The sequence below is a fragment of the Chiloscyllium plagiosum genome, unplaced genomic scaffold (genome assembly GCF_037043375.1).
Source record: "Chiloscyllium plagiosum isolate Xiang-an unplaced genomic scaffold, Cpla_swu_hap1 HiC_scaffold_21, whole genome shotgun sequence".
NCBI classification, from domain to species: Eukaryota; Metazoa; Chordata; class Chondrichthyes; order Orectolobiformes; family Hemiscylliidae; genus Chiloscyllium; species Chiloscyllium plagiosum.
This window is the reverse complement of record NW_028270159.1, coordinates 14,121,022-14,136,343: the sequence shown is the minus strand read 5'-3', so window position 1 is coordinate 14,136,343 and position 15,322 is coordinate 14,121,022. Positions and strand designations below refer to the sequence as shown.

The 15,322-nt window shown below is 43.3% G+C and overlaps 1 protein-coding gene across 1 annotated transcript in view; it reads left to right on the top strand.

The window, feature by feature from the left end:
* The first annotated feature begins 223 nt into the window (after positions 1 to 223).
* The window catches only part of LOC148146101 (uncharacterized), a 39,743-nt gene continuing 24,644 nt past the window's right edge, over positions 224 to 15,322 (top strand). The window contains exons 1-4 of the mRNA XM_087998682.1: positions 224 to 326; positions 5,105 to 5,779; positions 7,060 to 7,413; positions 9,764 to 9,925. Of these exons, the coding sequence (XP_087854808.1) occupies positions 224 to 326; positions 5,105 to 5,779; positions 7,060 to 7,413; positions 9,764 to 9,925 (1,294 nt within the window). The remainder of the gene's footprint in view (positions 327 to 5,104; positions 5,780 to 7,059; positions 7,414 to 9,763; positions 9,926 to 15,322) is intronic.

Sequence of the window (15,322 nt, the reverse complement as noted above, 5' to 3'; positions counted from 1 at the left end):
ATGGACTACAAGGTCTGCAGCAGTCCAAGAAGGCAGCTCATCACCATCATCTCTAGGGATGGGCAGGAGATGTTGGTCCAACCAGTGACGAACCAGTCTCTAGGGATGGGCAATATATGTTGGTCTAACCAGTGATGGACCAAAAATAAATTGTGTACAATACCTTACGCCATCACATAGTCGCCAAAAAGAAAGTTATCCTTGTGTGTTCAACAGGTGTTTCATGGCTCGACAGGACCAAAAGGACAGAAGTAACCAAACAATAGAACAAATGTGCCCTGGGCGAAAAGGAGATCGGGACTTCAAGGGCGCAAGTTCAGAAAATGGTGAGAAGCTGATTATTTCCTCACCATATTATTTGATACCTACGTAGGGAGGGGTTAGAAAATGTCACAGAGGGGTAAGAGGTTTGAAGCACAATCAATTTTTTGTTTGTTTTGTGATTTAGGAGCCTAAGTGAGCATCCAGAACTCATGGAGCAGGATGGGGTGTGGATAATAGGAAAGGGGAAGGATTATTGGGATTAGCAGAACCTAAGCTTGGCTTTATAAAGGCCAGCAAGAGGAAAGGAAAGGTTGAGGAATTAAGGAATGCTCTGAATTGAAGACCTTGGAAAGAAATGAGTATCGCAGTGGGATTGATTTTCAGGCCTCAATATTTTAGTCTTTAGGCACAGTTCTTCCCTACAGTTGGCAATTATCAACCATGTTGCATGTGGGTCTGAAAGGGTTAACTTCAAGGCATTGGCACCATTCACTATGATATTGTCATATGGACTTGTGGGCAGATCGGCTTAGGATCTTGAAGGAGTGACACCAAATGTGGGGAAGGTGTGGTCCTTCTCATAGTCTCTGTTACAATGCCAGTGTTGACTGTAACTAGTTGTCAACAGGCAATAAACTTTCTTGTTAATGACAGGAGCCACTTAGACCAGGAAATGCTTTTCCTCAATCACACTCTGTTACGCAAGCCTGTAGTAGCAGCAAACATCTTCATCAGCAGCGGCTCAGACAGCGTACTGCATACCTGAGCACCCAGCCACAGATTCAACTGTCAGCTGTGGCTCCCTCTCCTTTGAGTAGGAAAGTTCTGGGTTCAAATTCCATCACAGAAACTTTGAACACTTACCCTAGATTGACTCTTCAATGCGGTACTCAGGGAGTTGTGCTCTGTTAGAGCTCCCAGCATTTCAATAAATCCTTGAACCGGGCCTTATCTATCCGGTCAGATGGATTCTTGTGACTCCTTGGGATTCCGTACTGAAAGTAGAAATGTGGAAATTTGATTCAGCTACCAAATTGCCCAATTTGAACCAACTGTGTAATCCAGGTTAACGGAATATCCAAGTCAGGTCTTTTTTTTCCATTAACCAGAAAATTACTGCTTCTTGTAATGAAACTTTATTTTAACTGTGGCAAACTATAGATGGGTTGAATTGCTAATCTATAACACTAATTTAAAGTCTACCCTTTTCTGAAAGTTCTGGCACACATACAAACAAAGCGACAATAAGCAAATATTGTGGGTGGTGTCACAGAAAAATGTCATTGAAATGTAGTTTTGGCACCAGTCCAGGTCACAGATGTCAATGAGTTATTTTCTTTTCTGTCCTTTTGATTCCATTTGACATTTTGATGATGATGCGAGGTTGTGGATACATCAATTGTTAGCCTTTCGACTGGTTAAGGATTCACCGTTTCGGTGCCTCTATGGGTATTTTTGCCCCTTGCCTTTTTTTTTGCAGCAAAAGGTCAGGGAGAGTTAGCTGCAAAAGATTTTCTTTTACACCTCCACATAGAACAGAGAGAGAGAGAGAGAGCGAGCGAGAATGAGAAAGAAGGGCCCTTTCTGTTCGCAGGCTGAATGGTTCTTCAGTATTGTCTACACCCCCAAGACTATAGCCACCTGCTGAGTAACCAATCAAATGGTTGTTACTATGCAAAGCAATCCTGAGCCCACAACTATGAGCTATGTCTGGATGCATTAATCAGGTGACCTGAAGTTTGCTCAACGAGGTGGGTTTTGAGGAGTGTCTCAAAGGGGGAAAGTGTAGGAGAGAGGAGAAGAGCTATCAGGAGAGCTAGAGGATATACAGAGTGTGGGGGGGGGGGGGGGGGGGGGGTTAAGTAACTAAAGGCACAACACCAATGTTGATTATAATTGGGGAAACACATGGTGAGATATCTCAGAGGGTTTAGGGGCGAAATGGGATTATAAAGATGGGGAGGAGCAAGGCCATGGAGGGATTTGAGAAATAAAGGATAAGAATTCTAGCATCAAGATGTTGTTTGACTAGGTGCAATGTAGGTAAGCAGACACAATGGTAATAGTGAATGGGACTTGTTGAGAGTTAAGGCACAGAGAGCTGACCTTTGGATGGCCTTAGTTTACAGAGATGTGGGAGACCAGCCAAGAATGAACTGGGATGGTCAAGTCAAAAGGTAGCAGGGAAATGTAAATAGAAATATAAATTCTAAAAATCAAAATATTAAATGAGTTGGAGAAGGACGATTAAGAAGAGCTTGAAGTAAATAAGCATTTACAATTTTTCACAGAAATTAATACTTTAAACTCTCATTTCAACTATCGAGAGATCATTTCTCATCAATAACATCAGCTGGAATTTTTCCAGGGGTTGGGTAATTTCACGATAGGGATAGGGCATGTGCCCACATGAGTGGCTGTACCCTGAATGGCACTTTACAAGCACCAGCTAATTCTGAGCCACCCTCAGGACCCAATTAAAGATGGCAGCACTCCTCCCACAGTTAGCAGCCCAATCAGAGGGTCAACACCATGGTAACATATGCAGTGCCACCAATAAAGATGGCTGGTGCTGAGACTGCTGGGAGAGAAAGAGAGAGAGGAGGGCAGCTAGTCCTCTAGAAAGTCCAGTAAGTTTCAATTGATTAACCACACTGGGCTCTGACGCAAAGTAAAGGGGAGAGGAGGAGCAGCATCAAAGGAAGGTTGGAGGTGGAGGAGGGAGGGGAATGGCCTGTTTTGCCTCCAGCAGTCTCCTTACACGAACAATGGATTGCTTTTAAAGACGGCACCTTTCAAGTCTGCCAGGGATTTCCTGCTGTTGTCCAACATTAATAAGGTGGAGGATGGGAACAGTAATTGGCTTCGTTGATGATTAAATCTGGCTGCTATGTCTCTGAGGTTTCATCCCACAAGAATATCCAGCTGTGACAGGACAGCAAGGAGCTTCTATCCCATCGCCAACACAACTGCCATTTTTACGGGCCTCATGCCTCCCAGGCCAAGTCCACATGGATGGCAAGGTCCAACCCTTTAGTTTCCTTTGAGGTGTGTTGTTTTTGAAATCTAATTTTGCACATGGTGACATGGTGCAATAAAAGCCTTTGCTCTACAATATGAGGCTTGATTAGCTCAGTTGGCTGGACGGCCGGTTTGCAATGTGGAGTGACACCAATAGCATGAGTTTAGTTCCCCCTTGCAGCTGAGGTCACGACAAAGATCCAGAAACAAAATCAGAAATTGCTGGAAAAACATAGCAGGTCAGGCAGCATCTGTGGAGAGAAAGCAGAGTTAACATTTCTGGTCCAGTGACCCTGCTTCAGAACAAAGATCTAGCCTTCTTCACCTCTCCCCTCACCTGAGGTGCAGTGACCTCAGGTTAAACCACTGCCAGTCATCTGTTTGTCATTTTTATAAATGACCTGGAAGAGGGGTTAGAAGGTTGGGTGAGCAAGTTTGCGGATGACACGAAAGTCGGAGGAGTTGTTGACAGTGAGGAAGGATGTGGCAGGTTACAGCAGGATATAGAGAAGCTGCAGAGCTGGGCAGAAAGGTGGCAGATGGAATTCAATGTAGCTAAGTGCGAGGTGATTCACTTTGGGAAGAATAACAAAAAGATGGGGTACTGGGCTAATGGTCGGATACTTGGTAGTGTGGATGAGCAGAGGGATCTTGGTGTCCATGTACACAGATCTCTGAAAGTTGCCACCCAGGTAAATAGTGCGGTGAGGAAGGCATATGGCGTACTGGCTTTTATTGGTAGAGGAATTGAGTTCCGGAGTCCTGAGGTCATGATGCAGTTGTATAAGACTCTGGTACGGCCGCATCTGGAATATTGTGTGCAGTTTTGGTCGCCATACTATAGGAAGGATGTGGAGGCATTGGAACGGGTGCAGAGGAGGTTTACCAGGATGTTGCCTGGTATGGAAGGAAAATCGTATGAGGAAAGACTGAGGCACTTGGGGCTGTTTTCACTAGAGAAAAGAAGGTTTAGGGGTGACTTGATTGAGGTGTACAAGATGATTAGGGGGTTAGATAGGGTCGACAGTATGAACCTTTTCCCGCGTATTGAGTCGGGTATTACAAGGGGGCATAGCTTTAAATTAAGGGGGGGTAGATATAGGACTGATGTTAGGGGTAGGTTCTTCACTCAGCGAGTCGTTAGTTCATGGAATGCCCTGCCAGTAACAGTGGTGGACTCTCCCTCTTTATGGGCATTTAAGAGGGCATTGGATAGGTATATGGAGGATAGTGGGTTAGTGTAGTTTTAGGTGGGCTTGGATCAGCGCAACATCGAGGGCCCAAGGGCCTGTACTGCGCTGTATTCTTCTATGTTCTATGTTCTATCTCTCTCTCTCTCTCTCTCTATGAGAGAATGGGACTGGATAACGTTTGCTTTCTTAATGGTTAATGAGGTCAATCCTTTCCACATGCATTCTGTATTGAAATGGTAAGCAGGAAAGAATACAAAATATTGAACAGAATGACAATTATATGATTAGATTAGATTCCCTACAGCGTGGAAACAGGCCCTTCAGCCCAACAAGTCCACACTGACCCTCCGAAGAGTAACCCACTCAGACCCATTTCCCTCTGATAAATTCACCTAACACTATGGGCAACTGAGCATGGCCAATCCACCTGACCTGCACATTTTGGACTGTGGGAGGAAACCGGAGCACCTGGAGGGAACCCACACAGCCACGGGGAGAATGTGCAAACTCCACACAGACAGTCGCCCGAGGCTGGAATCGAACCTGGGACCCTGGTGCTGTGAGGCAGCAGTGCTAACCACTGAGCAGATCAATTTTAAACAAAATTGTTCCTTTTTCTTCCACAGGTTTGATATCAAAGTCATTCAGGAGCAATGGGGAATGTGAGAGAGATGGAAGGATAGTCATGAATAATGCACCTTCAAGCAACTCTGATCATGAAATGCTTAAAGCCAAGGAAACTCCACTGTGTTCAGGCAAGGACAGAGTTAACACCAACCTGCTGTACGATGGAATGAAGCAGTGCACACAGATGAAAGATGGATGGGTGTTGAGGGAAACTTTGAAAGTGAACAATAGTCTGGATTCTGACAGTGGAGACGCGAGAGGTAAGGAACAGGGGTTAATGAGGAAGACGTTTCGGAACAAATTGTGTCCAAGAGCCCAGAACACTGAGGGCAGCAGCCAAGCATCTGCTGGCAACCATGACAAAACTGCATGGGAACTACTTAAACAGGAAGGAGATTGGAGGAAAGATTCTTCTGGGACAGATCAGGGCTACATTGATCAGGAAAGTGGAGACAGCAATGACTCTGGCAGAGACAGGAGGAGGAGGAAAAAGCTAAGGAAAAAGAAAGTAAGGAGGTGGCAGGCAAGAGAGGATGCTGAGGGAGAGAAATTCTCTGATCCAGTGAACGGGGATGTGAGAAAGAAAACACGGGCGAAAAAGAGAAGGCAGAAGATAAATTATTTGGAAGATGGAGATAAGGCGTCTGTAACACCGAATGGAGCAGTGGAAGATGGTGAGTGACATGAGTGTTATTTAATTTACAAGTTGTGCAGGTATCCATTGGAATTAGACCAGTGACATGATTGAAGAATTTGACTCTAATAGCATAATGTAGGTAGTAGCAAATCCACAATCTGGTTTACATCTCCTTCCATTTTTTTTAAATTTTTATTGAAGTCCAAAGCTGCCACATTCAGATTACACCGTGGGATCAGAACATCACTGTTAATAATTCAACAGATGACACCATGAAGAAAGGTCCTCCTGGAGACATAACAGGAAGCATGTGCAGTAAGTACTTCAATCCACTCTGTGTCTGAAATGGAAATATGTACCTGACTTAATACTTTACTTTTAAGTTCCAATTTTTCACTTTGCTTTTCCTTAAGACTTCTGCTGTGGCATCTCCCACTCCCTCAGTGGCATTCTTCACATGTCATCCTAGACATGGAGTATAGACCTTGGTGGTCCGTAGGGTCTAAGTACTCACTAGGACAACAGATGGTCAATATGGACCTTCATGATGAGTAGGAGCCTAAATGAACAATGAGGGCATGGATGGACAGTATGCATCTAGATGGACTGTATGGCCTAGACTATTGGCATGATCTAAATGGTGAGCCTGGACTGATATGGTGATTAGGAGCCTAGATAGATACTATGGGCAAGCCATTCAAACACATTTGGGCTTGTGGATTCCCCAACCAATATTCACAATCTGAGACACTGGGCAGTGACCAGGACAGAGAACCTTGGTTGACCTTTTTTATCCGAGCTCGAGATTAATGGAGGGAAATTTTAGCTTGCCAAACAAAAGGTAAAATATTCCCATGGAGTTGTTCTCTCATTAGAGAGAGAGATGACTGGTGTTGAGTTTAAACTGAGGGTCACTATGCCTCAGGTGAGGGGTAACGTTGAGAGGTCTGACCCTCATAGTGCCCACTGCGGGTAAAAGAAATGAACTGGCATGACTGGCATCACAAACCAGGCAGCAGAGCCCTTTACTCCCACGACTGAATGCAGAATGAGGACTAAACTGGGCACCCTCTGGTACTTGTAGCTTCTGTGTTACACCAGCATGTGCCTCTGACCACTTTGGCAACGGGAGAGCAAATCTTGTTTAACTGATGTTACTACCAGGAAAGAAACACTGGCTATGAGTCATAACCATAATTGTGTCATTTGCTTTAACTCCCACTTGCCTTACCTGCCCAAACCTCAGGCTAATTGGTACAAAGTTGGTGATGGTGTTTTGGCATTTACGGGAAAACAAACTATTTATGTTACTATCAGGTTTCTGGAGAAATGGAGCTGAAAGCCTTGATAACAATCCCAACAGCGCTGAAGAAGGAACACCGATTGTACAAGACACAGAGAAGGTGCTCGGAGACCTCATTCAGGCAGAGAATTTAACAGCAAATCATGAAAGAGTGGCAATGAAAGAGAAAACTGATATTACACGGCAATTATCAATCAACAAACCCACAGACGAGAAACAAGACAATGTTGTCAGTGGAGAACTGAAGGAAGGACACACAGAGGTGAAAGTTCAAGGAAGTGATGATGAAAATGCAGAAAGACTCGATGACACAATTAATCAGCCAACAGAAATCCACACTGACAAAGACACAGAGCTCAGACAAGATGGTGAGTGGGAATATGCTAGGGATCTACTGCTACTCTGATTCATAAAGCACTTCAGCCTCCATCATGAACTGGATTGGAATTGATAGAGCAAAGCCTCTGAAACTTTTCCCATTGCTACTGTATTCTGATGCTCTAGATTTTGAGTGATTCTGAGTAGAAAGTTGGGGAAAGTAAGAGGGTTATTGAGTCTTACAATAGTTGGACTGAGAAGTTTTGTTAGATTCACCACCACTATCCTCCAGCCTCCTTGCCAGCATGAGTCTAACCTCCTGATACTTGCTGGGGAAGGATGCCCACTCAAATCTTTGGCAGAAATGAGCTTTGATGAACAGTAAGTAGGTTTATTCCATATTCCTTAATAGCGAAGTACATTACATTGGAAATACACAATAGCGGTAAAAACAATGACTGCAGATGCTGGAAACCAGATTCTGGATTAGAGTGGTGCTGGAAAAGCACAGCAGTTCAGGCAGTATCTGAGGAGCAGGGAAATCGACGTTTTGGGCAAAAGCCCTTCATCAGGAAAGAGCTCTTTCCTGATGAAGGGCTTTTGTCCAAAACGTCGATTTCCATGCTCCTTGGATGCTGCCTGAACTGCTGTGCTTTTCCAGCACCATTCTAATCCAGAATACACAGTAGCCTCCAACAAAACCCATCTTAACAGTAAGTACACATTGAACCAAACTGGTAACTAGACACACTCAGATCTGTTACAGAACACTGGACAACTGGACAATGCCCTCAGACTCTCCGGTTAGTTCATCTCAGGACCATACCTGATGGACAGAGCTTTTCTGATGTTCATTAACCGTTTCAGGTACTAATGTCATGTACAACGTTGTGCAGCACATGAGAGAGAAGCAGGATTGAGGATGGGGTAGACTTCAGACAAACAACCTGTGTAATTATAATTGTGCAGTGCACTTGAAACAGTTAAATACTTATGAAAAGACAACTAATATTTGATATGTTGTAAAACCTACATCTCAAATTGGACTCGTGTATAATTAACTCTTTATAATTCTATAAACACTATGATGCTTAGTTAAATAAAATAGTACAAGTTTGGTTTTTGCTTGTACAGAATAATTAAATCACTACAAGTGTTTTCACTGCCCACAACAGAAAATATTGGTGTGATACACAATCAGAGTTTATCCTCCTCTACATAAGTGCCATAGCTCATAAAATTCATTGTAATTTATAATATGTACATTTAAAACTGATTTTGAAGTTAGACTCACTGCGCAAGCTGGCTGTTGCAATGACAAAGAAACTGCAGGCATATTGCAGCTGTTGTAACATCCAGGTGATTTTGTGTGTGGTTTGCCATTGAGGAAATGAGTTGTGGAAATGCATTTATCATTTCACAGGCTTTTTCTTTTGCTGGAGCAATTGAGCCCAGCAGGCACCTCCCTGTGATAATGATTGATTGTGAAATCAATCGTGCAGCACAAATTCTAACATGATAACCCTCACATCAACAGATAGGGTGAAATAGTAAACACTGACCTTTTTTTGAAACTGCAGGCCTTTTATAAAATTTAAGACCAGAGAAATTAACTATCTTGACAGCTTGATGACTCTAAGGGGATATGAATGTTGCAAGTTTGACAAAATGATTCCAATGATTTTATCAATGTAGTACTCACATTCATATCTACTTTTAACAGTACAAAATGGCATTTTACCTCGCCTAACCGGGTCACATGACCTATCTGAAAAGGTCCTATACCTCTTCAAAAGCATTCTCCCTACCTCTCTGGGAACCTTCTTCTGAATCATATAGGAACCCCCAAGGAGGTGTAAGGTATGATATTCCTGATGAAGGGCTTATGCCCGAAACATCGAATCTCCTGCTCCTCGGATGCTGCCTGACCTGCTGCGCTTTTCCAGCATCACACTCTCGACTCTGTCTCTCCAGCATCTGCAGTCCTCACTTTCTCCTAGTAAGGTATGATATGTCTGGTTAGCACACAAGATCACACTTTTCACTATATCTTGGTACATGTGACAATAATAAGTCAAAATAAATAAAATCAAATCAGTTTCAGAGGAGTATCGATGGCAAATGCTGGTAATTTCTCTATCATTACTACTACACCAGTTAGGTTAAAATAAAAGCTATACAGAGTAGGCAGGGTGAAGGATTGGGGTTTTATGGAGGGAGTTCTACTCTGCTTCTGAATGTGTTAACTCTCAGCCAAGAGTACTTTCTGTGATGGAGGATTGTATCTTGAAGAATATTTTTTGAAACTGAGTAATCACTTTTCGATATCTCTGTGCCTACAATGTCTCATCTAAATATTTTCCTGATAATGACGTGTATTTTTAATGTCTTTCGGTGTAGAGATGGCATGCTGTGTTCAAGAGAAACTGGCTTTGGCTCTTCAATACCCCACTGAATGTGTCTGGTCTGAACCAGAACTTAGTGAGACCAGTGAGACCAGCAAGAGTGAAGAGTGGCAGGAGATTGAGGAAGCGACAAACAGTCTGACACAAGGAGGGATGAGCATCGGTGAGGAAAATAACAAATAAAACTCCACCAGATCTCTGGTCACTGTACAAATGTATAAATAGTCCAGTCGGCCCATCAAACCTATCCTACACACCAAGATGCCTCAGATACTAACTAAACAATTTATCCTCCGACCCCCACACTCTCCCCACCCATCCTCTCAGCAAGATAGAGAATGCTAGCAGAAAATGCACTAATAAAGGTTAATGTCTACATTGTCCTCTGGAAACAGACCATTCGGTCCAACTAGTCCATAATCTCAAACTAAACTAGTCCCACCTGCCAGCACTTTACCCATATCCCTCCAAATATTTCTTATTCATGTAATAGCTATCGTTACGACACACTTCTGGACCAGGTGGGACTTGAACTCAGGCTCCTGGTCCAGGAGTAAGGGCATTACCACTGCACCACAAAGAGCCTGTCTCTGGGATTTCTATGCTTCTGCCAATTCCGATCTCTTGTGCATCACAACTTTAATTATTTCATCGATGGTAAGTGCCAATGTCCCAGGTTCTGAAAATACAGAGGACCCTCAAATATCCGGTTTTCGATTATCTGTATATTGGATTATCTGTATATTGGATTATCTGACAAGATCGCAAGGTTCCGATGCTTGGCTTAATTATGTTATCTGGCATTCGATTATCCAGAATGCGATTAATCAAACAAAATACTCCCCACCCGTGTCCTTCGGATAATCGAGGCTCCTCGGTATTTTCCTCTCCCTCTCCACCTCTCTCTCTCTCGCTCTCCTCCTCCTTTAAGAAACTCGTTAGCACCTCTTACCTCTTTGGCCAAGGTTTTGATCATCTCCCTTCTACTTCCTTCAGTGTTCCATGTCACATTTTATTTGGTGACGTTTCACTGCATTAAGGATGCCACATAAATGCAGATATCTTTGTTTAAACGTTATGTTTCGTGGGGTTTGTGCATCACTGATTACGTCAGCATTTGTTATCCAGCCCTAATTGCTATAAAACTGAGCGACTTGTTTAGCTCGAATCAACCACATTGCTATGGCTCTGGAGTCACATGAAGACGGATTTCTGATGTCACGTGATGGTAGGTTTCCTCCACTAAAGGACATATTCACTGGAGGTTGAGGGGTGACATCATTGAGGTTTGTAAAATTATGGAGGGACATAGATAAGGTCAATGGACGGTGTCTTTTCCCTAAGATGAGGGAGTTCAAGACCAAGGGGCATATTGTTAAGGTGAGAGGGGAACGATTTAGAAAAGACATAAGGGTCTTTTTTTTTAAACACAGAAAATGGTTCATGTTTGGAATGAATTTCCAGAACAACTGGTGGATGTGGGTACAATTACAACATTTAAAAGCCATTTGGATAAGTACATGAATAGAAAAGGTTTGGAGGGATTTAGGCCAAGCACAGGCAAGTGGGGCCAGTTTAGTTTGGGATTATGGTCAGCATGAACTGGTTGGACCCACGGGTCTGTTTCCATGCTGTGTGACTCCATGAATCTGTTAGTGAACCAGCTACAAATTTTCAACACAGTCACCGTTAGGCCAGTTTTACTTTTAAACCCAGAGTCTTATTGAATTCAAATTTCACCATTTGATGCCATGACCTCAGAACATTGAGCTGGGCTTCTGGAATTACAAGCCCTATTGTTGTTACCGCTACACCATCACCTCCCCAGGGTGATCACCCTTGGCATAAAATGGTTAACTTTAAACTATTTATGCAGCTTCCTCTTCTCTCCAGGTCCCAGGGGTTCAATCAGTTACGAAGAAAATACTGAATTAGATCTGAAGATACTGGAGCATGGAAAACCATATAAACAGGCATCTGAAGGTACTGGGAGAGAACACCAACCTCTTCCTACTGCCATGGGATATTGTCAGTTTCAGAAACAGAGGCTAATTATTTTAACATTCAAAAGGATATGTGCGTCACTGGCTAGGCCAGCATTTATTGCCCATCCCTAATTACCCAGAGGGCAGTTAAGAGTCAACAACATTGCTGTGGGTCTGGAGTCACGTGTAGGCCAGACCAGATAAGGATGGCAGATTTCCTTCCCTTAAACGGCACTGGTGAACCAGATGGGTTTCTCCTGACAATTGGCAATGGTTTCATGGTCATCATTCAACTCTTCATTCCAGACTTTGTTTTTGAATTGAATTCAAATTGCACCAGCTGCCAGGCCAGGATTCGAACTGGGTTCAAATAGTCTAGCCTCCCCACTGGCCAAGTATTTCAATTAATTGCCCAATTTGTGGCAACTATGAGCCATGCTGGATTTTAACCAGCATTGGGATGGACCCTGGCTGTTAATGATGTTATAATGAGATGGCTTCCCCCTGGGTTCAGAGGTTGAGGAAGTTGGGGTGAAGGGAGAGGGAGCTTGCCATAAGGCTGCTATGTAGCCCACAGAATTGCCTCTTAAAGTTGAGCCAATCAATCCAATAGCGAATTGAGCAGATCGTTACTCAGCTCAAGAGTGATGAGAATGTAGAAATGACTGCCACACAGAGATTGACATCTGCCCAAAGGCAGGTCCCCTGCTAATTTATTTGAAGCCTTGCCATCTTGTGTTTTGTCTTCAGTTCATATAATGTTCGTATATTCAATTGCTCATCTGAGCTTCCTATTTTGCAGTTCAATGAGAAAGAAGCACCAGGATTTGAGAAAAGAACATGTAAGGTAGTTCCTTATTCCTTTCCTCATGTGTGCTGCCAGGAAAACACTGTTGATCCTCTCAAAGGATCCCTGACCTGTAGCAACAACGTTCTTCCTCCTTCATCACTGAATATTCATGGGGTTTTTGTTAGATTAATGAGCGTGTATTTATTAATGACACGGTGATGTAACAAGGAGATGTAACATCAGCGGTCACACATGATCAAGAAGAGAGGATGGAATAACCTGAACATGAGCACTGTGTTACTGAGATCAGTCTCAGAAACAGAGAAAGGTGATTGCTGAGGCATTACTGAGTCCAATAATAGTTCCATCTAGTAAAGGAGACACTCAGAGATGCAACACTACAGTCTGAAGGAGCAGACTCTCAGCAGAACTATAAACCTCACAGCAGCCTAACCCATGAGGTCTGAGCATCAAAGAATTGTATCAGTAAAGACAGATCAAACCAGTTCTGCCAGTGGCCAATGTTTGTCACGCTGAGCGTGGACCCCTTCTCTGGGCTTGGGTGAATATCAGGTCTTCAATTATTCTGCTACCCAACTGCAAGAATTAGTTGAGGGGAAATGCATTGATTCATTAAGGGCAAGAGGATAGTTCCATGAAGGAGAAAGGATGTGTGGTTCACACGAGATGATAAATGATCGCTGCAGAGTCTCGTGGCCAGAAAAACTGGCCCAATCACCTGTTTCTGTGGTGTCCATTCAAAGGCAGTCATAGAGTCATAGAGATGTACAGCATGGAAACAGACCCTTCGGTCCAACGAATCCATACCGACCGGATGTCCCACCTGCCAGCACCTGGCCCATATCCCTCCAAACCCTTCTTATTTATATACCCATCCAAATGCCTTTTAAATGTCGCAATTGTACCAGCCTCCACCACTTCCTCTGGCAGCTCATTCCATACACGCACTACCCTCTGCGTGAAAATGTTGCCCCTTAGGTCTCTTTTATATCTTTCCCCTCTCACCCTAAACCTATGCCCTCTAGTTCTGGACACCTCCATCCCAGGGAAAATACTTTGCCTATTTACCCTATCCATGCCCCTCATAATGTTGTAGACCTCCATAAGGTCACCCCTCAGCCTCAGACGCTCCAGGGAAAACAGCCCCAGCCTATTCAGCCTCTCCCTATAGCTCAGATCCTCCAACCCTGGCAACATCCTTGTGAATCTTTTCTGAACCCTTTCAAGTTTCACAACATCTTTCCGATAGGAAGGAGATCAGAATTGCATGCAATATTCCAACAGTGGTCTCACCATTGTCCTGTACAGCCGCAACATGACCTCCCAACTCCTGTACTCAATACTCTGACCAATAAAAGAAAGCATACCAAACGCAATCTTCACTATCCTATCTACCTGCGACTCCACTTTCAAGGAGCTACGAACCTATACTCCAAGGTCTCTTTGTTCAGCAACACTCCCTAGGACTTTACTATAAAGTGTATAAGTCCTGCTAAGATTTGCTTTCCCAAAGTGCAGCACTTCGCATTTATTTAAATTAAACTCCATCTGTCACTCCTCAGCCCATTGGTCCATCAGGTCAAGATCCTGTTGTAATCTAAGGTAACCTTCTTCACTGTCCATTACACCTCCAATTTTGGTGTCATCTGCAAACTTACTAACTATACTTATTATGATCACATCCAAATCATTTATATAAATGATGAAAAGTATTGGTCCCAGCATCAATCCTTGTGGCACTCTAATGGTCACAATCCTCCAGTCTGAAAAATAACCCTCCACCACCACCCTCTGTCTTCTACCTTTGAGCCAGTTCTGTATCCAAATGGCTAGTTCTCCCTGTATTGCATGAGATCTAACCTTGCTAACCAGTCTCCCATGGGGAACCTTGTTGAATGTCTTACTGAAGTCTATATAGATCACATCTACCGCTCTGCCCTCATCAATCCTCTTTATTACTTAGTCAAAAATCTCAATCAAGTTTGTGAGACATGATTTCCCACACACAAAGCCATGTTGACTATCCCTAATCAGTCCTTGACTTTCTAAATACATGTACATCCTATCCCTTAGGATTCCCTCCAACAATTTTCCCACCAGTCTATAGTTCCCTGGCTTGTCCTTACCACCTTTTCCTTAATAGTGGCACTACATTAGCCAACCTCCAGTCTTCCGGAACCTCAACTGTGACTATAAATGATACAAATATCTCAATAAAGGGCCTAGCAATCACTTTCCTAGCTTCCCACAGAGTCCTAGGGTACAACTGATCAGATCCTCATCGAGTCATATCGCACAGAAATACACTATTCGGTCCAACCAGTCCATGCCATCCATAATCCCAAACTAAACTAGTCCCACCTTCCTGTGCATATCCCTCCAAACATTTCTTATTCATGTACTAACCCAATTGTTTTTTAAACATTGTAACTGTACCCACTTCCTCTGGAAGTTCAATTCTATTTGTAGCTCTTCTTCATTAGGTAACACATGGAGTCTCATGAAAAGAAATTAAATATACATTCACTAATGATTCAATCCTTGAATAATTTAAACACATCAAGAAACAAAACACCACTGAACCCGATTTCCACCTTGCCGCCCATGCCCATTGCCTTCTGCATGTATCACCTTCACTGCATCTTACACCCACAAGCTCAAACCACAGCACCGTTCAGACCCGTGATCACTGTCATTTCGGAAGATAAGTTTTACATTAATACCACAGCCAAAATGATTCCTAGTGACTTTAAAAAAA